Source organism: Haliotis rubra, unplaced genomic scaffold (genome assembly GCF_003918875.1).
Source record: "Haliotis rubra isolate DU_JTF1 unplaced genomic scaffold, ASM391887v1 Scf340, whole genome shotgun sequence".
Lineage (NCBI taxonomy): Eukaryota > Metazoa > Mollusca > Gastropoda > Lepetellida > Haliotidae > Haliotis > Haliotis rubra.
The window spans coordinates 874,215-899,874 of record NW_025767014.1 but is presented as its reverse complement, the minus strand read 5'-3'; the positions used below and the strand labels follow the sequence as shown (position 1 = coordinate 899,874).

Sequence of the window (25,660 nt, the reverse complement as noted above, 5' to 3'; positions counted from 1 at the left end):
GTTGGCAAAAGTTCGGATCTGCGAATCTGCAGCAGCTCCTGCACTAAGGCTTCCTGCACATACTGAGCTTGGAGATGCTTGCTATCAGTTTATCACAGTGTGCTCTTCCACCCTGATTGACATGGAAGTTGATCTGATGCTGATTACAGCCTGTGGAATGGCTGCAGTTCATTCTCAGATCAGCTGAACAGTTTTCCAGATCTCAGCACCAGTGAACACTGATTGAAATCCATTTCCAGCAGACCCAGAATCCTTTGAAACCACGTTCCTGTTGATGATGTAGTTCTGTTCACATTACCTGGTCCAGTTGAACCATAAAATTGTGGAGCAATTTGTTGTAGGCTGAGACATCTTGACAGTGGAGTAGTTATCTGAAAGATAAATGATTGCTTTTAACTGGATTGAAAGATACAGAAACTGAGAGAAAAACATTCTCATTAACACTGTTTGTTTGCCTACAATTTCCAACCCTGTCAAGATGGGAAATGTAATGGATTGGTGTTCTTCTGCTTTGGCTGGCTCATCCTAAAGAAATTCACCAGTTCGTCTTCAAGATTAAGCTTCTGAAAAAGAAACACCAGTTACAGTTTGAGTATTATTTTTACCCGAGTAGATTGAAAGCTGTCGGGGGAGCCAGCAGCATGGGGTTGGAATTCTCATTGCCGTCTGCTCTATCGTCTCATCATGTATCTTCGTATCTTTCAGGGTCTTTCTGTAATGTTCTGAAAGTCAATAAATGAGTAATAGAAGCAAGAGAATAAAAGTGTGTACTCTCTCCTTCTTGGCACCCCTTCTGATTCGTGGACTGAGACACCCATGATAACTAACACGTCTTTCACAAGACGTCTGCCCTCTGATCTCATCGCTCCACAATCTGAAAATGGCAATAATTTGTTTCTGGCCAGCCTAGATCTCACCAGGATTTATTGTTCTCTATTTATATGTCAAATTGGTGGACTTGTGTTTCCTTAGGGAAGGCCCCACCATAATAAATCTCTTCATTTATACACTTGAGTGCTTTCAATATTCTCTCAAATGAATGAGTGTCCCTCCACATGAGGTGGTGTTGGGTTGCGACCAGGACAGATTACGATTCAGGACATAATAATGGAATCTAATACCGAACTGCGACAGTATCGTGTATGTTCTCTTACTAGGTAATATACCTGTAGTCCACAAAAATAGACTTCAGAACTTCATCACGAACTTTTAGACAGACTAAGATATAATATCCAGGCCATTGATCTGTTTGGACGAAAGTGACATGACATCATCCTCCTGACCTCCACAGCTGACCTCAACACCTTGAGCATAGTGCAGCTTATCCTTACACGTCTGTCATCCAAGATTTATTTCAAATTTGGTGTTAATATTTAAGAATATCTCTCAAGTGTTGATAAAACCATGAAAATGCCTGTATGCTGTTTATTTCAGCAACATCTCTTGACACAATATGTGTCCCTGCTTATCAAAATGTGTTTTGGATAAGAATTCTTTTTTAAATAGTTAAAGGGACGGTGGGATAGTGGTTAAAGCGTCTGCTCTTCACACTGAAGATCCGGGTTCAATTCCCCACTTGGTACAATGTATGAATCCCCTTTCTGGTGTTCCCCGCCGTGATATTGTTGGAATATTGATAAAAGCTACGTAAAACCATACTCACTTACTCACTTTAAAGAGTTAGAGACACCAACTTTTCCCCTCTATCACACAGGCTTTCACACAGGCTTTTCAAAATTCAGGAAAGTTCATTATGAGTTATCATGAATCACGGTAAGTTTGTGTTCTTCTGTGACAGATTGACTGTCGGTTTGAGTATCCCAACAGAAGCACTTGACATGCACCATGTCATGCACCATGTCTCTCCTGTCGAGAGGAGTTGCGAGGCAGCCATTATTCACCTAGCACATTTACTCCCAGATACCGCTAACAGTCACACTACCTGTCTCGTACTTCCTGCCCCACTGGAAGGGGATAATGAGGTTTAGATTGATAAATCTTATCAAAATCTTATCCATCAAGTTATACGACCAGCTGGCATGGCATTGATGGCCACATGTGAAAGTCTTGCGCTCCATCTGAAACGAACAAATGTTGGGATATTGTGGAGGAAAACGGCATCTGTAAATAACTCTGTTTAATGGTGAAGTATGCATTACACATCCTGGTGAGATACGGCTGTATTTATCAGGATTGCCAAAGTCATTAAATATGTAATAGGTTTCTGCGTCTCGTTGTGCAGGTAATTGAATTTAAATGTTATGTACTTAACACTTGAACTGGACCAGTGATCATCCAATTTCATTGCGTACTTGTTCGTCATGGTGCTGATATTTTCTGTTGAGCGTGTAGCCTGGAACACAAGTACACGACTCCTATAAATTGTAATTAATTGTTATCGCTAGATATTTCCAGGTCTTAATCTCTGATGGATCTACACAATTTTGTGCATATTAATATATATTATTTTGTTGATATTAAATTAATTTTCCTGAGTAATGATAAACATGTAACAAACTCTTATTTGAAATTGTTTCTGGTCGGATGTTATATTGCATTTCCATAGACTGTGTTACAAAGTACTTCATGAATAGGTATAATGGCAGCACTAATTGGTGCCAGTGTTTTAGCAGAACCTATTAACTACATCATGCTGAAACTTTGTACAGGACTATTAATACTTGCTATTGTTGCCTGTAATTCAAAATGATTAGCTACACTAGCATGGATAGCTCCATTTGTAGCCCCTCTGGACGGTGGGGTAGCCAGGTGGTTAAGGCGTTCGCTCGTCACACGGAAGACCCGGGTTCGATTCCCCACATGGGTGCAATGTGTGAAGCCTATTTCTGGTGTCCCCTGCCATGATACTGCCCCTCTTTGGTGAACACTCATCAGGACAAGCACCTGCTGTGGTGAATCAGTCAGTGAAATAGACACAAGCACATAAAAGGAAGGCCTGTCATTGAGTCTAAGTGCATTTGTCACCGTTGTGCTGACATTTTCAAGCAAATTGATTGCAGACTTAGGATGGACAGTTTCAAACAAACACCAGGATTGTGTTGATTTAATATGCAAAAAGTAACACGTTTCTTATAAGTCTGAAATCTTGACAGGAAAAAGGTATGGTTTCCCGTACTACCCGGGATATATATCAACTATACACACCAGTGGTGGTGCTATGAGATATACTTTGATGATCAATGAACTTAATTATGTAGAAACCAAATCACATATTCTTGCTTTATGAGTCCGATGGGAATGGGTAATATATCATGGTCAGCCTAGGCTTTTAACCCATATTTTGAAAAGCTAACAAAATAATCTATTTGCATCAGCCTGTTTTAGTTGAACAGTATGAATTAAGAGGTAGAAGTTGAGTGCTGCACCAGCGGTGGAGTTGCATGACGTCAAGGCATCCACATGGTGGAAGGTTAAATGGAGTTCACGTAACATATACTAGCTTGATTATCTTCACTTAAATCTGAAATGATGTATTCTTACAACTTGTCTGCTATCCAAAGAATTTCATCTGATAAGCCATGTTGCAAATTGACGAGTTGTTCCCCGTAAATACAGCCGATTGATGGATATTCGCATAGATCCAAGTATATTGCCTCGAGCTGTACAGCCCCTGAGCAATACATCACGAGATATTGACATCACTCTGTTTTGTGAAAATTCAATTTTCTACAAGATTAAACGAGTCTTGACTGCACAGTACAGATTTAATTTCCTCATGTATATTAAAAGGCATTCGAAAAGGCTCTGCAGAATGAATCTTCTTCGATTTTGTTTAGAATGGGCAGGTGCAGAGCATTTCCTAACTTCAAACAAAAGATTTATGTTGAGCTTTTCGTTTACAGACACATCTCTTCTCAAGGATGTCTTTATAACATAAATTAAACTTTTACTAAAGATTTGAATAGAATGGTGAGTTTCATCCCTTTGCCATGACAGGATCTGATTGGGTTCTTCATGATCCTTTGTTTTCCCTTTACCCTTTACATACGTGTTCGATTTAAGTTAGAAACTGATCTGCTTCTCTGCTTGAGTTCGATATGCCATGATGATATTAAGTCAGTGTGAATCCCATTTCTCTCAGAAATAATCTCTGATTCTAGAGTCTGTGTACTTCACATGTCAAACACCCAGTAATCTGCAGGTTCAGGGAATTTGGATGGGTGTGGCATGGTATTTTCCAATTTCTTTTTACCTCGGGTATGTTTTTATGAACTAAAGGGAGTTGCTGGGCTGCACTCTGACATTATAAACTGTAGTAATAAGACCGGGAGACTTTGATTAGGACTGAGATCTAATGCTTGACATTATATCAATACATGCATGAACACAATAAGCAGTTGTTACACAACTAGTATTGGATTCATGATACCAGTGTAACTCCAGTGAAATCAATCTGAGACGGTAAACAAACCGAGAACACTGGGACAGGGGGAGCATTTAGGAAACTGAAGTACATGCAAATTTCCTCATGAACTTTTGATCATTTGATCTCAAAAAGCGGTCTGTGGTATGAGTTTGTAGTAAAATCATATGTCATATTTTTAGGCTTCAAGTTTCTATACTCCCGGTGTAGTTTCTTGTTGAACTGGAGTAAGTAATCTCAGGTCTGTGTTAAGTATTGTATAATGTCATACGTTTACCTGTTAATTATGTCACACGTTTACCTGTTAATTATGTTCCCTGTTTCACCTGTATGACTGTTGTCTGTCCTTGTCAGTTGTATTGCAGACCACTCGTCTGTTGCTCAGAGTGTGTGTTGGGCATGATTTCGTGTTTTGTCTTATTTCAGGCCTTTTGTCCCCACGCTATACATCCCGAGTGTTGCCCAAGATAACATGGTTTTGTCTGTTTTCAGCCCTATATGTCCCCACCCTATACATCCCGAGTGTTGCCCAAGATAACATCCCGAGTGGTTTTGTCTTTTTCAGCCCTATATTCAGCCCCTATATGTCCCAAGATAACATGCTGTTTTCAGCCCTATATGTCCCCACCCTATACATCCCGAGTGTTGCCCAAGATAACATGGTTTTGTCTGTTTTCAGCCCTATATGTCCCCACGCTATATATCCCGAGTGTTGCCCAAGATAACATGGTTTTGTCTGTTTTCAGCCCTATATGTCCCCACGCTATCCAGGTGGACCCCGGGGGCCAGGGGTCCGGATGCCTAACCAAGTTGAGTTTAACACAGTAAGTACATCTTCACTACGTTCATAAAGTTTACCTTGTTATACAAACAAGTGCATAGATTTAGTTCTGTGGGTATGCAACTGATACGGTGGTTACGCAGGTTTGGCTGACGATGTGGCCATGGTATATATCATATATCCAATGTCAGACTGACTTATGTAACACAGTGTATATGTCTTGTCTGTTAACAGCAATGAAGTAACACATTGTGTTGTGCACATGGTCACATGATGAAATAACCTGATGTGAAGCTTAATTTGAGAATGTGGAAACAGTTATTTGACTACTTTTCTAATGAAAAACATGAATAAAAGAGATAAGATTTTTCGATTTCTGAGACTCAAGTCATCAGATACAGAAAAGCAAGGCACTTTGGTCATGAATGGACCAGAGCAACCAGTCTCCATTATCTGGTAAACAAAGTCCAGAATCATGTCAGTGAATCACTCTATCAGTAATGACACCAGGTGTTAGCAAAAATACCAGCTGCAGATAGACCAATATATATGAATAAATCATTTAATATGGTGCAACATCGCCCAATTCTCTGAATATTCCAGGAAACTGTTTTAGCCCTTGTGATGTAAACATATATACTTGCGTAAATTTGATGTTTCCTCTAATCCTTGCCAAAGTATAAGAGACGGAAGTTTAGATGTACAAAGAGGCACCAGTAACCCAAGCTTACACTCGATTCATAGCAATGGTTATGGCAGAAATACGTTACAATTGAGTCTTTGATTACACTTGATCGGATGACGTAGATAATGAGTGAGTTTAGTTTTATGCCGCTTTTAGCAATATTCCAGCAATATCACGGCGGGGACACCCAAAAATGGGCTTCACACATTGTATCCATGTGGGGAATTGAACCCGGGCCTTCGGCGTAACGAGCGAACGCTTTAACCACTAGGCTACCCCACCGCCCCAGATAAACATGAACAGGAGTATAGATGACAACATGTTCTATGATGTAGTCAGGCTCCTAGATGCTAGTACTCCATGGAAATGTGCTAATAATGCAACAATGTTGTTGTCCCTTTCCAATGACAAGTTATTGAAAACCATACCAACAGGTAGCGTAAAATATTAATCCCTTCAATTTGATGTTAGGACATTATATTATGTTAAGGAATATGTTTATATAATTATGTATATAACTACTAGCTGATCAGACAATGATATGTAAGGAAATATAACTGAGCAACTCACTCACTCGTACAGTGTTATTCCCAAAAGAACCATTCCAAGCTAACACAGAGTTTATGGTTGGAGATCACTGACTCTGGCAGTTCAATCTGAAGCATGAAGATATTGAACTAGTCAGCAGCGGAGTGAATTGACCATTGAGCCAATTCTGATGATGAATAAGTATAACTGGCAAGCCATTCCGATGTCTGGAGTACCTTGTATCGATGTTATACATAGTTACACACATAGGTTCCAATAAAGAAAACAATTACCTTGTCCACCATGGCCTCGTGATGAGTACGTCCCGAGATGGGGCCCTCGGACTCGTGACTAGCTGATGTAACATCACTGCGATAGCTAGAGTAATAGTCAGTGGCCTGCGAGGGCTGATCCGGAGGGAGTCATAGCTCGGCAGTCAAACATCAGTTCTACTTCTGTGTTGCCAAGATAAAAGGGAACTTGTCTTGATCACAAAGCCTGTGATGTGAAAACATTTCCCTAAGTGGAGTTGTTTGAGTGGCATGTGTGGAGGGGGAGCACTACTGAGCTGCCTGCTTGTTGCGGGGCCACTTCCCATGGCACAGAGTAAAACCATCCTGTAACTAGATCCCACCAAAAGTAATTAGATTTTTTAGCCCCAGAGCAGGCTGTGTTACCGAAACCCCCTGACAATGACAACACTTTGCAATTCAGTAAACTGGGTTATCCAACATGGACATCTTTGCTGAATGAGAAACATGGACATCCATTGCCGTTAACCGATTAGGCATCGAGTCAACCTTTATTGGCATAGAGTTGATCAGGCTTCAGTGGACAGACCCGAGTCAATCCCTCTGGTATCCACGTATGCATTTCAGCAGACTGTGTAGGGTTAAACTCTGCCCCCAATACAATGAGATCTCACAGAGAAGAATTAATCACATTGTAATTATTCCGACCGCATTAGGAGTCTATTAAGTTGGTATGTTCCTCCTGTATAAACAGTTGCCATGGGTACTGCAGCTGCTGAGCTGTAATTACGAAAGCTCCTCGTCAAGGTAATTAAGGAACTAACGAGAATGAAATAACTGCAGAAAAAGAGTGAGAGTAAAAAATCAAAGACAGATTGTATGTGATTAGATTAGCACAGACTGGCACAGTACAGTCTGTTCCAGACGCAGCCCAGCCCCATACATCAAAGTATAGCTACCAAATGAAATAAGTCTGTTTTCAAATTCGCCGTTAATCAAATGAGATGAAATTCAATTCCGCTTGCATGGTGTGTCTGAGGGATCCCATCCTCTGTGATCTTTGATTTCTAATTCCTGCTTCTTCCATCCAAGGGAGAAATCCCAACTATTAAAATGTATTCACAAGAAAAACCTCCATCCATGTTTGTTTCACAGTTCCCTCCAGAAGGAGATCTCGTCCCTTCATCCTCTAGCAACAATCAATCTGCCTGCTCTGCTGCTACGGAACGTCATTAAAACTATAAAACATACTTCCAACTACTAGTTGTCTTCTAATCACCATCACTATGAACAGCCAATCAGATTACCTTTTCATAAGCCAATCAGTGCTGGCGTAATAAATCTGTTGTACATCCTGCCAATCAGAGAGAGTCTTAGCAACAGCTGCTGGTTTGACAACAACTGATGAGAAAAGCTACACTTCAAAGAAGGATATTCATCATACAAAATGAAAGTAGTGCATTCCCATCAATAAACTTTATAATGTCCAATGATATCAGGCCTACCCAATATCTCACGGGAACAATGTTTAAGATAGAAATGGATTTGCTTCTGGACAAATTAGATTTCTTGTTATTTGCAGACAGACTATTGCACTGATGTAACGGGGTGTTATTAGTGTTATTTGATACCTCTGAACATACAATAAATATTTGATGATGAATAAAAAGTAGATGGTACAGGGAACCAATGTGTTAGAGATGAGGTTTCCTCTATGGACCCCTGTCCTGATGTGTATTTACCTCGGGAGTTTTTCAGCTATTCCACAATGCAATACTTTTCATGAATACGAAGTGACAGGTGAAAACACATAAACCCATCAGAAGGTATTCAAGACATTTGCTGTAAAGCCTCTGTTAAGTTGTTTGGAAAGTACCACCAAAGGCCCTGTATGCTTTCACAGGGAAGAACCGAATGAAATATGCATGCATTTTAAAACCAGATTGGTAGTAGGGACCTGTATCAAATTACTATGAAATACTGAATTCTAGAAGGAAAAAGGAGTTTTGGAAAGCTCCAGATCCACAATGAAGTACACCTTGATGATTTCAGTGCTAGGATGAAGTACACACTATAGGTGCTTCAGCACCTAGATGAAATACACATTGTAGATACTTCAGCATTTAGATGAAACAAATTGTAGATACTTCAGCACCTAGATGAAGTATACACTGTAGATACTTCAGCACCTAGATGAAGTTCACATTGTAGTTACTTCAACACTTAGATGAAGTACACACTGTAGACACTTCAGCACTTTGATGAAGTACACATTGTATTGTCTTCAGCACCTAGATGAAGTACACATTGTATTGTCTTCAGCACCTAGATGAAGTACACATTGTATTGTCTTCAGCACCTAGATGAAGTACACACTGTAGATACTTCAGTGCCTAGATGAAGTACATACTGTAGATACTTCAGCACTTAGATGAAGTACACACTGTAGACACTTCAACACGTAGATGAAGTACACACTGTAGACACTTCAACACTTAGATGAAGTACACACTGTAGACACTTCAACACTTAGATGAAGTACACACTGGAGACTGCCGTACATTAAAGAGTCGCAAAGCGACATGACTAAAGTGATGAAAGTGGTTTTAAACTCCAATTAAGAGTAAGAAATTTGATTTGGTTAAAGTCAATAGAACATACCGGCAATATCCCAAGTTTGATTACTGACCCAATCTGCCAGATATGAAGATTTGTTGTCAAGGGTCAAATTATCATGATGTTTGAGACTTAAAAACTGTACATTTGAAATTTTCTTTACAGCCTCCCGGCAGTGCTGCAGGACAGATGCCTATGCCCAACAGCATGGAACCAAGGCCGGGTAAGTCCAAACTCCTCACATTACTTTCTGGTGTTATGCATACAGTAATGAATACTATTGTGACACAAACCATCCATATTCTCCTCAAGGCACACAAGCTGGAGCACCAATGTGATTAATATGCAGACATTTGAGCTATATTCATAAGAAATGTTCCCATAGTGATCCATCTCGGGCAGTGGGGGTGAATTATTCACACATTTGATAACCTGGGAAATTGGATATAACGATGACCCAAACACTGACGTTGATGGTCGTCGTCCATGGTTCCTGTCCAACAGCGGAGAGGGTGAAGTGAGATCAGATGGAACAGCCGACATTGTTGAGTGTTACTGACCGATCACACAGGGAACTGGCTTGACATGGTTTAGCTGTCACTGCTGATCCGCAGATCGATGATCGAAAATTGGTTTGGTTTGTGCCGAACTGATGCAATGAATAAACATATGCTGAAGTGAAAATTTCCAAGAAGTGGGTCTTTGTTTTACTTGAATCTGTCACTTGATATGGGTATGATTAGTTTGTCAACTGATCAGTTTTCAATTAACACTCACAAGGACAAGACTGAGTGTACACGGATATTGATGAAGCGACACTTCAGAGGTAGCCAAGTTGTTGTGCTGCTGGGGACAAACAGCTGACAACAACACGAGATGGCGGTCGGACCTGAAGGGTTGCAATACTTGGTGTAAAACAAGGAAATGCTGAGTTGGGTGTTAGATGACACACACAATCAGGGTCACCAGTGATGATATGACAGCCTTTGAGTGGGAGTACAATTGTTAGACAATTGTTAGATGACAGTCATTGGTTGGGAGGGCACGCCCACTGAGCGGAAGTTGGGACTATAGATATATTTGAGAGGGGGACACCCATGGAGGGTGTATTGGGACAATAGGTGATACTGCCAAGGTGGATGGGAGACACCCATTGATAGGGTGTTGGGACAGATGACAGACATGAAAGAGGCCCATTTACTGCATGATGTACATCCATGACCTGATCCAGCGATGAAATGGATACCATTTGCACTGTGATCCTTGTACATTGCCCTTGGTTAGCATCCCTCTCTGTTGCCTCATCCTTAAGTACAACAACATACATGCCTCTTTCATAAAGTCATTACAGTGAATGCTATTAAGTTTGAGTAGCTTCTCATTTCCCATTTCAACTACATGTGGCAGCCATATTGTTTCTACAAGGGGTTGGCCATGCATCTTTGGGCTGCCATGTTGCAGTTATGGAACTACTTAAACAGCATCCCATTCTTCAACTACTTGCCACATTGTACGCTAATACAGAAATCTATCATTTGTGTTTGAACGTTTCTCCAGGCTCGTGGAAGGATATCTGAGTATACAGGTCATTGGGTTCAGGAAATGGCTCTGAGTGGCTTTCGTACGTCTGCAGATAGACTTCTGTCTTTTCTACTTCTGTTTGCAAAATTTCATTTACGCTGAAATGTGGTGTTTCAAATTGAACCGTGTAGACTAAATCTTCTTTTAAAGATGCAATAAATTACATCGACAGCTCTGGTGGAGATTGTAGCCCCCCAGGCCCATGACGTTAATGTTCTCGTGGAGAAAGCACTGAAACTTCCTCTCTTGCCATTAGATGGCAGCCCACAGATCTCCCCTTATCAAAAGCTTTTGTTGTCTCGTCGCTGAGGTATCACAGGGTATTAATCCATTTGATCATGTCATTTATTTGATAATAGTATAACCAAACACGTAATAAACAGCAGTCATTGGCCCTTGACTCGGATCGATTCAGGCAGTAATGGCAGCTGCTCTAGCAGGCCAACCACACACAGGAAAACTGATTATTTCGTATTGTAGTTTATTTTTTGGTGTCTGTAGTAAATTGGAACAAGATCAATGAATGCATTGCATAGAAATAGCAGTTTTACAGGCACTGACAAAGGATTCTGACACATTATTTGTAGTAAAGTATCATGGACATTTCTGATAGAATGGTACATTGGTTACACCTTTCCTATATTGGTTGCAGATTTTCCCAGTAAGGTTTCCAAGATGATTGCTATAGGTGCTTGAGACCCCCTTTAAAATGACTTGAGATTTACCCTCTCATTGGCAAGAGACTCCCCTTGTAGTTTTGACGACTCCCAGTACTGGAGACCTTAGGTTTCAGCTGCTCAATATATATTCCTGAGACCCCCATTGAAATGGACTTACAATTTTGAAGACTTCACCTACTGGATACTTTAAGGTTGTAGAGTCTACCTATATGTGCTTGAGACCACCTTGAAAGGTCTGGAAACTTTGTATATGTGCTTGAGACTCCTTGGAATTTGGATTGACTCTTTAAGATTGGAGACTCTTCGTAATGTGCTTGAGATTCCTTGAATATTGGTTTGAGACTTCTGGAATATTGGCTTGAGACTTCTGGAATATTGGCTTGAGACTTCTGGAATATTGGCTTGAGACTTCTGGAATATTGGCTTGAGACTTCTCCCATATTGGCTTGAGACTTCTCCCATATTGGCTTGAGACTTCTCGCATATTGGCTTGAGACACCTTGAATATATGCTTCAGACTCCCCAATAAGAGACTTCCTTGGAGTATATTGTCATGGAAAGAAGTAATCCAGCAATACTCACGAAGGCTGCAGTGATTAAGGCACTAGCTTGTAGGTCTAATTGATGCTGCCATTATTACTGCCGCTATTACTGCCGCTGCTTCTTTTGATGGCCTGGAGTGTGATACACTTGGCTGGGTTTTATGAGGAAGTAATTTTACTTATCTTCCTTTTGAGCATTCTGGACTTGATTTCCAAATGCCTGGTAAGAGCATTCTTCTCCACTGACATGCTACCTGGTGCAAGGAGTTTGCTCTGGGCTCTCAACACTGTCTTCTCCACTGACATGCTACCTGGTGCAAGGAGTTTGCTCTGGGCTCTCAACACTGTCTTCTCCACTGACATGCTACCCGGTGCAAGGAGTTTGCTGTGGGCTCTCAACACTGTCTTCTCCACTGACATGCTACCTGGTGCAAGGAGTTTGCTGTGGGCTCTCAATACTGTCTTCTCCACATGCTACCCCATGCTACCTGGTGCAAGGAGTTTGCTGTGGGCTCTCAATACTGTCTTCTCCACTGACATGCTACCTGGTGCAAGGAGTTTGCTGTGGGCTCTCAACACTGTCTTCTCCACTGACATGCTACCTGGTGCAAGGAGTTTGCTGTGGGCTCTCAACACTGTCTTCTCCACTGACATGCTACCTGGTGCAAGGAGTTTGCTGTGGGCTCTCAACACTGTCTTTCACAGTGCAGGTCAATTCCATGAGCCCCTTTCAAGATACCTGAAACCCAGTGTCACCACTCAGCTGTTCAGTATATCTCCTAGATTTACAGTTTGCACCTGGGTATGAAATTAATCTACGACAAACCTGTACCTAATGTTGTGGCTCTATCTTGACAACTGATTCATCACAAAGAGAAGATAGTCTGGTCTCCACAGTCTAAGCCTGTGCAGTAATCTGGTTAAGCAGCGTTTCCAGATATTGCCAGCTGGGGATCTGAGAGGATTTGGTCTGACTGCAGGCCACTTGTGTCATAGCTATGTCTCTTGACAGTGAAATGTATGACTAGTTGGGACTGTTGGCAGAAAATTGCTCAACAAGCTTGTGCAATGGGCAGTGATGTACACAACAACTTTGGTCTGTGGGCTTTGAAGTGCCTGACCAATATGAGCTGTGAACTTCAAAACACTGATGCCGCTGGTTTCATAGCATCAGTAAAGGTAATGAGCAGTGAAGGCTGCCGTTGTTGTTTCAGTTCCATTTGGGACCATTCGGCGTGACGCTCGGGGCATCTGTAAGTCCTGTCTGCCCTGTTTTCTAGTGCTTCACCACCACCAAGCAAATACATGTCATGAGTGGCACAGAATTCTATTCATGGCATCATGTCACTTACATGCCATTTCTTCAGCTTACATTGCAGATTGATCCAAATATGAAAACACTTTTTCCTGGAGGCATTTTTCTCTGATGTTCAACTAAACGATGGTACTCTCAGCACGTAATGTGCAAATTGACAGGCTATTTTACCTAAGTACACAGAGAAGTGTTAAAGTGGCTATGCTGTGTAGGTAAATGGGAGGTCTTTGAGCAAGCATGAAGGCCTGTCTGATGTGATGGAGGAGAGCCATCAGCAGACTTGTTCCAGCATTGTGGCCCTGCTGACACCGCTAGAGCCCTGGCCCATCAAGGGGTATTGGTATGTCTGTCATCTCAACATGGATGATCCATGGCAAACAAACATCCCCTCAAGTAACTGTGGGTTCACAGTTAGGTACGTTAGAGCGTCCGCCCGGAGAGGGGAAGGCCGCGGGTTCGATCCCCGACCGCGTCATACCAAAAGACGTTAAAATATGGTACTTGTTGGTCCCTGCCTGGCTCTCGGCATTAATGGGTACAACAAGGACTGGTCGGCTCGGAGTCAGTATAATGTGTCTGAGTGGGGTATTCATGCTTCACTGCTGCATGGTATCTCAGTGGGTTAGCACTAAAAAACCAGCTTCAATCTGGGCTAGTACAAGCAGCCACACATACACAGACACACGCATGCACGTCGTCATATGAGCGAAATATTCTCAAGCACGACATTAAACCCCATTTCACCTCACCTTACCTCACAATTAGGTACAGGTGCATTAGCTTTCTGTATCAACCAGACACAACACCGTAACCATAGATAACTATCATATTAAACACTAGAACCAGTATAACCAAAGATGAAGGTTTGCAGGAGACTTTCTCCGTTCCAACTTTGGACAGATCCCATTTTATCTGATAAGACCTCCCCCAATACATTGGACAGAGGCTCAGCAAGAAGACAGATGTTCAGTGTTTAAAAGGAGTCTCATATGAATGAAAATGATCAAAGTGTTTTCAGCCGGGCAGACACAACACCTTAACTACCATTACACACTGGAGTATGGCATGCACAGGTGGGAACGGTCATTCTTGTTTGAAGTGGCCTCACTGGTAAATCATTAATTAAGAGAGAAAATAGTAAACTCTGGTCTGGCCGAGAGCTGAGTGAAGCGTTAGAGATTCATTGGACATGATGTAGATTTCAGCCACAAAATAAATCAACAAAAAGCGATGTGTTGACTTAGTTAATTAAGGTAAATAGGAAGTAACTGGCTACGTATGTCTCCATCAGATCGAGTTGTCAGCCTTACTTAAGGCCAGGTTGTTGGTTGTAGTCTAAGACAAATTGGCCCACAAGTAGAAAAGGAAATCTTTTGATCTTTGGCTAATATACCTGCATCATCCATGGTATCAGGTCTGTCAGTACCTGAGATACTATATTGTAACCCACCTATTTGTGGAATGTTAAGTACTGTAAACTACCTGTTCGTGTTGATCCTTTGGTGACCTGTTGGAAGGGTAAAAAGATCAGTGTGAACCAAATTTCTGTTTATGTACATCAGTCATTATCTTTGCTTCATGTTTTCTTCAAGTCAAGATGTTAGAAAGATATTTACCTTTAAAAGTAGATGATTTCTTGCACTGCAGTGGTCTTCTCTCCATGTCCAATACAGGTATATATCCATTATTGATTCACATAGCTTAGTCCATATCCGATACAGGTAAATCACCATCCCTGATACAGGTAAATCACCATCCCTGATACAGGTAAATCACAATCACTGATACAGGTAAATCACAATCACCGATACAGGTAAATCACCATGATTGATCCAGGTAAATCTCCCAACTAGTAGACATGGAACCGTCCTCATTTGAGGCACGTAAATCTCCTCACTTGGAAACTCAGCTCCGCATTTTCTTTGAAACAAGTAATCCACAACACTTCTGAGATATCACCAATTTCACCTTCACATGAAACAAGAATTGACCCTCCCAAGAACCAGGTATGGACAGTCCGTAAGTGACCACCACACCAGCTTCCCCCAGTATACTCTGCATCCTACGTCTCCACTCCACTCCACTCGGCTGACTCTTGCTGAATGTCCAGAATGATGACTTTACCACCCCCAGATGTCAGCATGTCTGAAGCCCATATCATGCCTTGTAATTTCATCAACTGATGACAATTCCAGTGTTTGTGTAGAAGCACCCTGCCTTCTCCTAGTCCTCGGGGATAACTTGATTTGCCTTTGATCTCATGCTGATTGTGCCTTAAGAAAGCTTCTCACACACACAGAGGATCAAACAAACACATTTCTGTCCAGGTTCTGGCGTGTGTATCACCCAGTGTCTTAGTAGCTCCTGCACACACAAGTGATTGATAAATACATCCGTCTTGCCAGGCAGTGGCAAGTGCAGCACCCAGAGCTCCGTATCGTGACGGCCATATTTAGCACCTGAAATTAATTCCCTCATTTATGACAGGGTCATGTTTGGTGTAACCGATTACAGTAGATCTCTTGTTGCCTTCCTGCCACTTATCAGAGGTATCCAATATTCTATACCAATAAAGCCTCCTTGATTATTTTGACTAGGTTGGGTTAGATGAGACCATCTATTGGTAAGACGTTGAATAGTGGACAGTGAGCTGGGTATAAGATAGATCACCCCGTGTGACCACGAGCTTGTGTGAAATTGAGTAATTAGTGCTTGCATGCATGGGCAGAACGGAGGCAGATTACACTGTAGACTGCCATCGATCAATCGGTATCTTCTACCACCTAATGAACACAACAAGAGAGACATTTGTGCTGTGATACTCATACTGTCCTAGACTGACTGACATATCATTTACGTGCTATCATTAAATGAGCCCAATCCCTTATCAGCAATTATAGCAATCGGTTACTGTACCTGTCGTAATCTGGCAGCCCCACCTGATATTCCCCGACTCAATCAGATGGCCATGTATCCTGGCTGATTCCGTCCATCAGTGTACAGGGGAATAAATTGAACGCCTCAGGTCCTTGTCTGTTAACTTGTGCTCATTTTTTCGTTCTTTAGCCCCTGGTAGAGACTTGTTTGGCTGCCAGGCATGCCTAGTTAAGTGGTAAATGGAAACTGATTAATATCAATATTATTCTTTGGCATATGTCGTCTGTACTGTTTGGTGGAAACCAGAAGTGCCATGTATTCATGCTTCTCTTCTGTGTCAGGCCTCAGATGACAGGGTAATGATATAATTACAGAAACACTGGATGATGAATCACCCACTAGTGTATGGAAACTAGTCAGGGAGGAAATGCCAGGATTGTTGGTCACTGGTGGATGTATAACTTAGCTGGAGAAGGCAAAATGTGGTACAGATATGCCATCCATATGCCCAGTAACAAAAAGTGGCAATTGAAAGCTTTTTGTGCCACATACTGGGGTCAAAGCAGGGTTAGTCTGTCATTACTGCATAGCAAATAGAAAATGGTTTACTCAGTAAATATTCCACGGAAATTGCATTTGCAAAAACTCTATTAACACAAATGTAAAATGATGTAAGGAAATGTGGCCAGTACAACTTGTCTGTCGGCAGTTGTACATGAAAGCAGGGGGTGTGCATTACAACCATTATTTTGTCAAGGGCAAAATTGCTCTACAAATTGAGTAGATGTCACTAGGTAATTATAGCCAGTGATGCTTTTCCAGCTGTTGTGTGTATTGGTGTTACACAATGTTAATGTGACAATGAAACAAGTCTGTCTACACTTACCACACAGCAGCCATGAAAATGTGTAATCCGTATCATCATAGAAGGGTCTTGTATTCCATTAGTGGTCTTCCAGGCTGTGTAATTACTCCATTGGGCAGATTGCGATCACATTACAGGGTCTCACCAGTTAGTGTCTGGAACACAAGATGGATGTGTGTACACTCACCTAGATGGATGTAGTATATACAGTGTTATACCTCCGTCACCAGCCAACACACTCCTGGCAGATACGAGTTTGTATTCCCTCCTAGCTAGATACAAGTGTGCATTTCCCTTGTGATAGAGACAAGCCTATTCCTCCTCAGATAAAAGCGTGTTTTCCTGTGTGAGCCAGCCACACAATGGCCGTGTATTACACTCCCTGAAGTAAATGCAGTGCCTGGATCATCTCTAAGTGCCTGTGTTGGCTTCCCCAGTCACGTTTAGTTTATATTGTCACCCTATCATGTCTCTGCTGGCTAAAGCATGCTGAGATCTTTGCCTGTCTGACTCCAGCACAGCCTGATTTATAATACCACGCATGCAACCAAATCATGTTTGTAGGTTTGATTTATCTGAGGGACCTGGCTAATCTGTCCAGTGTTTACACCTCGCTAAGCAAGAATCGCTCGGGGGTTTTATGCAGTGTGATTAGGTTCACCAGCTGGAAAAAAATCCTGTCAGATTTGAAGGAAACACATTACATGAAGCATTGTATTGTTTGACTTGTGTCACCGATATGAAAGACCCCTGAAGGGGAGGTAACTCCAATTATTAGCTTTGCACGATCCTCCATTATCCTGTCTGTCACAGCCATCTGAAACTGATCTTGACAATGTCACATGATCATGCATAAGATGTTGCGCAAACACTTGAATTAATAGAATCACAATTTTTATTTGTCATGGGTATTAGGCAAAGGACACTCGTGATTGGACAAAAGAAAAGGTTTCTAGTTGGGATCGAATGTGGTGTTTCAATTTACAGTGTGAAGTTTCAAGTGACCAAGATTGGACATGATAACTCAAAATTAACCTAACTGGAACATGGCTTCTGTGTGTGTGTTGGCACACACGCACCATACTTCAAAGTAACAAGGGTTTTCTTGATTGTCTTGTAATGCCTGTATCATGGAGGTTCTCAACTGTAGGTAAGACAAGAATACAAAAAACAACAGGACAAGACTTGCGCATCTCACAAAGATGCAACTTCTGATGGTGTACAGGTTGTGTGATTGGTGTCACAAGAGTTGGGTTAAGCTAACTCCAGCACCAAAAACAGGACCTCCGTCGCCCACAATTACCTTGAGCCCAATATAAACATGGGATCTGAGAATTGGTAAATGTCTCCTGCTGACCATTAATGTGGCACCGATTGATCCGTCGAAGTACATATGTCGTGGACGTGCGACTGATTGATTTGGCAAAGTACATGTGTTGTTGTGGAGGTGCACTCACAGCTGGGTAATAATTACCGTCTGCTTTTTCTACGCTGGTGATTATTGTGTCTATGTTTGAAGTACAATCAGCCTCCCAGCCCCTCCTCTTCCATCTTACTGCTGCCCCGCCCTGTTCCATATCCGCCCTTGCCAGGCAACTTGAATTATGTCTCGAACAACAGATACCTACATGTGGTAATGATGGAAAATTTGGTAGCAGTTGGCTGCTTATGTCTCTCCTGTGATTCATCTTAAAGATTAAATCCAAATTTCACTAAGAACATACCTTTGATGAAGCACAGACTTGACAGTTGACTTTTGTACCTCTGTTCAACAACATCCCTGGTTCAGTCTCGTAGATTCCAAGCTAAGATATTTGGGGAGCCATGAAACCTAGGTTTGTCCTGTCTAGATGTTGGAAAAGCTTTTGATCAGGACTTGGATTACTTCTGTAGGCTATGAGACCGTAGAGGAACACACTCAACAGATCAAGTTGCCCACAATAGACCATTAACATTCAACATTGGCTAGATAAACATTTTGTTGTGCGACAATGCAGAAGGGCTGTAAATGCATTAATGTGTTCTCAGCCACTGAGGGTTGCTGGGTTATGCAGTGCAGTGGAGATATTTCATGTTAAACATTCAAGAGCACTTCACTGATACAAAAATACCTATTCATAAACCTGAAAGCTGAAAATTAAAGTAGAAACTTGTCATGTTCAATAAATGGACTGTTTTGTAGCACTTGAAGCAATGTCTGCTTATGTGAGGACAAAATGTTATTTTTCCTGGCAAGGGAGAAATCAATTCTTTTCATTTTTTTCCTTGTTCCTTTTCATGAATACACTAAATGGATACAGCCTAGAAAAATTGTGGCTAGAAAACTAACAATACTATAAACTTGGGTAGTATAAAGTCTGGTGTTATGTAGAGTCAGAGCTGTATTGATTACAGTTGTATAAATCAGTTTCGTTGTACACAACCGGCCATCAACACAGTCACAACATAGTGAAGGCTATTTCATTGAAGTCTTCTGTTATCAGTCTATTTAGCGTAACTAAGCGACACTGTCAGAATTCATAGAAAAATGACCATGATCCTGTAATTCACATCTCGGAAAACACACACATGTATAGAATTTCAGAATTACCAGGAACAGTTCAAGTGGGGTTAGTTTGTAAACAGAGAAACATAGTTTGTCTATCAGGCTGTGTGGCTGTATTACTCAATATATATAACATACAAGTTGCCTTCATGATCATGGCTGGCATTGGCATCTATGACGTACCTGCAAGTCTTGGGGTAAGGGAGGACGTCTCACTCTCATATCCTTGTAATTCTGACTGAATGAACCAGTGTCGGCGCAATCTTCAACTGCCCTCCCTTGCTAGTCGTCCATGTCTTTAGCTGCTACGTCCAGGGTATGTCCAGCCTGCCTTGTTCTTTCATTCCTACAAAAAGCCGGTTATCCATAAGCCCTGAATCCTGCAAGTGCCTCTATAAGCCTGTCCTGTCTTCAGCTCCAACCAACTAATTCCTCCAACTGAAAGTGTCCAATAGTGACTGAAGTGTCCGGTTATAGCCAGTTGTTCAGTAGCGTTACCTCTTGTCTCAAGGTTGCCAATCTCTCCAACCTGCTCTCTGTCCTCTGCCCTTGAATGTGACTGACCGTAATCCCAGAGTTATCCTTAACGGTGTTGTTTAATCTCTCCCTGCCCAAGAGAGGACCGGTCCGAACAGTGCTGGATACAACTGAAGACAGCTTTAATACTGACGCCTCTGACAAACGCTTTCAAATTTATCTGCTAATGCATGGAGTAATGGAGCAGTTTGAGAATGTATAGAGATGTCTTACCCTTTTATCTGGTAATGTTATAAATCTTTTATGGATTCCTTGCTAAGCGATAGGCATGCTCGAGGGATAGAGTCCCCTGCTCAACCCTGAGACAGCAAGGCTTTTCATCACATTTTAGACCAGTCTTACTTTGAAGAAGGCCTTTGAAATATAACTCTGGTAGAAGTAATTTCCCTATGACGTATTATTCACGAGTGTTAGATTCTGTTTGAAGAGAAAAAGGGCTTCTCTCCTGGCAAGTGGAGGCACAAATTAAAGAAAGCTTGATTCATTCTATTATCTGCAGGAAGACATTCGCATAGAACAAACACTTATTAGATTCCATGTGATTGATGGCCTCCAAGCACGTCCATATTGGGAAATTAACGTGTAGGGGAAAGAGACGCTGATTTCTATTGCCCTACTGCATGGCACGACATAATTATGCCAGCTTGGACTGCAAATCAGCTATGTTGTCAAACATGGGATTTTCTGGTATATTTAAACACAAAAGACAATTTTAGGATTTATTTTGTGTTAAGGGCCGTGGTCCACTGATAAGACATGATTAGGTGAAACAGGTTTTGTCAAAATGGCCTAAGGAAAGAGAACGACTGACAATGAGTTGGTTACATCAATTGATGGGATGGCTTGATGGCTTAAACAGGCAAGCAAACTCAACTTAGAGAAGCAATTATCAGAGTTTCTTTTATAAACATAATCTGATGTGGATGTATTTTGTTTCAATCAGAAATTGTGCTGTATTTCCTGAAGCAGAAATTTCAATAAGGTTTAATTTTAGCTGCACTGTAGGGAGAATTAACATAAGCTAGTTGCCAGCAGTCTTTGAAGTACCATCACAAAGATAATTTCTTTCATGGTTGTGATTAGCTTCCGCTGTTGAGAACCAGTGCACTTAAAAGCTTTTCTTTTATCAATATTTTTGCATTTCCCCTTGCATGTGAAGTTGTAATTTCCTCTGAAGCCTCATAATTTTCCTGATTTTATCAATTCCAAATCTAATTGGATTTTCTAGAAGGGTAGCGACATGTTTATCCCATGAAACAAGTTAGGCTAATATCTCTGTGCAAGCCAAACCATCAAAGAGAGAACAGAGAACTATAGCACTAAACTCAATATGTTATTATAAGCTTTATATTACTGTCTATCATTACCCAGCACTGAGGAGCTCTAGTGTGTGTTGTCTGTCTACCTATCTTAACACACACTGCTGCGGAGTTTCTGTAAACTCCATTTGTGAAACAAGACACTGCTGTGGAGTTTCTGTAAAACCTGTAGGGGGAAAACAAGGCATAGAATTTCACATGCACGGTGTGAAATGATACCCGAGTAATGGTAACATAATTGCTGGTTCAAGGACAACATTTCTTTGGGAAATAAGAAACTAATATGTTTAAATCTGGAGTGTGTTTATTTATTTTTTATAGCAGAAAATGAAGGAAAAAGGTGTCATGCACTCAAATAGTGATCTTATTGTACTTTATCAGAGAATTTATATCAATATGCGTGTGTGAGTATTTCTGCATCCGTGCTGGCCCTCGCCACCTGCTGTAAAGTCTGACACATCAGATATCTGCTGATTGGCTATTGTTAGATGACACTTCATGAAAGAACATATGCCTGACTGCTATCATGACAGATCGGGCTACATCTCCGGTGTAATGAGAAACAGTAATGAAAATCCCCTTCCACATCTTTCCCAATCCTCTCAATACAGGAAAAGAAAAGGACAGTTATTGACGCAAGAATCAATTAAAAACAGAACAGAAACTCTGTGAAAGTTACTGCTTCTAATGGACGGCAGTGAGAAAATAAGCACCAGACACACATCTGTGAGGATTTAGCAAGATGGTTTCAGCATGATGAAACTGAACATGCACATGGAAATACACACACATGCACATGGAAATACACACACATGCACATGGAAATACACACACATGCACATACCTGTAAACATACCTGCACTGGGGCCTCTCCATGTCTTCTTCGAGCAACACGTGTTGGTACCACTGATCACTTTGTGATTTAGTGGAATGAAGAGAACAACAAGTCCAGAATGCATTCCTGTTTATCCTACGTATAGAATGCCTTGCTACAGACTGATGCCTATCTCAGCATACGGCTTTGTTGTGTTTCTTCACAGTAGCACACAAAACATGCAGGCTTTGATGGTTGTGAAGCAGAGCTTCTTGCTCAAACCTGTGATCACAGAAGCTTGGATCCTCTTGCACTGACTCTCTACATTCTCAACATTGCTTACAACAACTGCCACTCCACAGGGCTGCTATTTCACAGATAAGTAGTTGAAAGGATGATAGCCTTCACAGGACTCTTCTCCAATATTTTTACCGTCTTATCACCAAATCTGTAGAAATATTGCTAACTTTCGTCTGTGTAGGGTTCCATCGCTCCTCTTGACAAGCACATACTTAATTTCCGATGTTGCAGAAAATGCTATCAGCTTCAATAGCTTTAAAGTATGGGAGAAGATAGCCGTCCAACTGCATGGTGCTGTGTGGAGAGAGTATGGTATATAACTTGCTCATCCAACCTCTGTACCAGATGCTCCGACGTTGACAAATCCCCACTTAAACATTTCTACTCTCTCATATCTCTGGAGTTTTTATTGATTAATAAATTGCATTCTTTGATGTAGTGGATAGACTGTCATTTCAGAACAGAATCTGAAATGGGAAATGCAGCTCAGCTTTTAAATATGCCTCCTGTTCATTACATCAAGTTGAGCACTGTAATGACTCTCATCTAATCTCAGACTCCACAAAAATCTGCTCTTGAAGGATGGTTAGATTTATTATCAGCTGCTTACTTAGCCAGCTCTCTACAGTCCCCAACACACTCAACTAAATGCCTTGGCAGTCGTCAATGCAAAAATCCAGATGGAAAATTTCTGCTGTGTATGTCCGTTCATTTGATCACATCATCTGCCCTTTTGAACAAAGCTGGACTTCTTGCTTATCGCCTCAAACACGACTTTCATTTTAAATCAGGATATTAACTTTTTCATGCCTCAACCTAAGGCCTCTTTCTATTAACTTGGCCAGCTTCAAACAGCGCTTTCATCAAGGCCTCTAACATGTCAGGCGACTGAGGGAATGGACCTGCTGTATTACGTTGCAGCACAAGCTCCCACTTATACGCTTGTATTTCCAGGATGCTTACCTTGAAAGACTACTTGTTGTGAAACTGCCCGCAAAGAAAATCGTTTTTTCAGACTCTCCAATCATGGCTGACAATAGTCTATAGTGGGTCCCCCAGTGGTGCAAATACTGGTATTCAAACCTTTAGAAGCCTAATATCGTCAGGTGATGAATGTCCTAAATAAGTTTTGATGGAGTGGGTGAATGTGTCACGAATTGATTGGGTCTTTTATTGGGAAACCTTTTAACAGCGTTCATGGTGGTTACATCATTGTCCAGTATGGGCAGTGATATGATTGGTATTGCCCCAGAATGAGGCTTCTCAGTGACCAGCCTTGTCTATGTTTTGCTGGTATGTCAGTCTTGCCACAGATTCACCACTTTTTCAGTCATTTACTCAGCTTGTTAGTTTGGTCAGACACTCAGACCTCATGAAGCATTTGCCAAATGTCATCTTGAATCATTAAGGTCAGTCACCCACATGGATCCCACTGTGGAACCAGCGAGTTGAACTTCCACCTATAGCAGAATATCAAGCCTATCCGTACACCGACTCCTCCAGGAGAAACCCCCTTTAACTGCATTAATCTTGTTCAGCCTTCCCCCAAGACACAGCATTGTCAACTTACATCAGTAACCTGCCTTAACACAGAAACCTCGCAGTATTCCCCTACACATCAAAAGCTATTGCCTGAATGTGACGATCTTCACACTGACTCATGTAGGAAGGAATCCCCTCTAGCACCATGAAGCATGTTCAGGCCAACATAGTTCTACCATCACCCACACAAGCTTATCCCGGCCCCCATCTCTCCTCCACATCCCATCTCCACCTACCTTTCCCAACTGTCATCATACATCGCCTCTGTTCGCGTCTGCTAGTCAGGTGTCCTTGTGTTTTCTCTCAGATCCATCTTGTCCTCCCTTCCAGGCCTTTGTAGTATCACTGATCACATTTCAGACCAAATTAAATTAGTGTTTCTGAAGAAGACAGTTGAGGACCATAGCAGCTGAGGTCATTACCACACCGGGCCTAGTCTGATACACTGTGTATGCATAATGATGTGCTCAGGAAATTACTTTCTTTCAAGCTCCCTCGGTCTGTGAGACAGGTGACTGTGCCAGTCATAATCACGATGGCAGGGTTTTTTCTGGTTCGTGTAGTTTCCATGCTGAGCGACATGACACCAGCTGAAGTAATTATGGCAGCGAGTATCTCTTTGATAACATTAACTCCATCATACAATGTTTCTTATCCACTTTGATCCCGCAATCGACTCGTTCCTTCTTGAGCAGACGGACTCGGCTAGCATGCACGCATCTACAAACTCCCCCTGTCTCTAGCAGCACCGTTTACCTCTACCAGCTCACCACTGTAACACAACTGCACTTCTTTACACCAAAGAAATTTAAACACCATTAGGAAGGCCTGTGATGTTTTTGATGTGTGTTTGAAAACTAATGAGTTGTCTACAGGGAAAAGATGTGCGTTTGATTGGGGAAAAGATCTTGAGGAAGGGGAGTAATGGTTGGATGTGTCGAGAATGATGTATTACAGTGAACTGATCACTGAAGCCTGCTCATCTCATGTGTATCCAGTAGGGCCAGGATAGGATCACACACACTCTGCTTAACTGGTTCAACCAAACCAAGGGAGTGCAGCTGATGAAATGTTGAAGGCAAATTGCTTTGCAGCTATGCAGATGAGTTCAGTAGAATGTTGGATGTTTAGAGACAGATTTATAATTCCACTTAAGTCAGAATCTGTCCTTGGTTTCAAATAATATTTGTTAGATGAACTGAAAAAAATTTGATTTAGTAGGAAAAGTTGACAACTTACCTGTGTTAAAGAGGGTGAATGAAATCCTGGACCTCCGTGTGTGTACAGTCACGGCAACATTAATAATATGTATTAGGGACATTATCTCATACCACTATCCCATACCTCGATCCACTATTCACACCATCTGTGTGTGATAAAGGACAGTATCCACTATCCATGTGTTTTAGCAAACAGCACTGTCCACTACACTATCCTTGTGTGTTGGGAAACGGCACCATGCAGTGCACTATCCATGTGATAGAAACATTGTCTTACA

At 41.6% G+C, this 25,660-nt stretch overlaps 1 protein-coding gene and 1 long non-coding RNA gene across 2 annotated transcripts in view; one reads left to right on the top strand and one right to left on the bottom strand.

Moving 5' to 3' along the window:
- Positions 1-25,660, top strand: part of LOC124284653 (single-stranded DNA-binding protein 3-like) — a 106,064-nt gene that overhangs the window by 62,781 nt on the left and 17,623 nt on the right. Inside the window, 2 exon segments of the mRNA XM_046720761.1 lie at positions 5,131-5,208; positions 9,411-9,468. Coding sequence (XP_046576717.1) covers positions 5,131-5,208; positions 9,411-9,468 — 136 coding nt within the window.
- Positions 13-19,886, bottom strand: LOC124284659. Its single transcript, XR_006900611.1, has 7 exons — positions 19,834-19,886; positions 18,830-18,951; positions 17,127-17,260; positions 16,280-16,464; positions 14,980-15,822; positions 606-722; positions 13-371 (listed from the first exon to the last, which is right to left on the bottom strand). It is a non-coding gene; the product is annotated as an uncharacterized LOC124284659 (long non-coding RNA).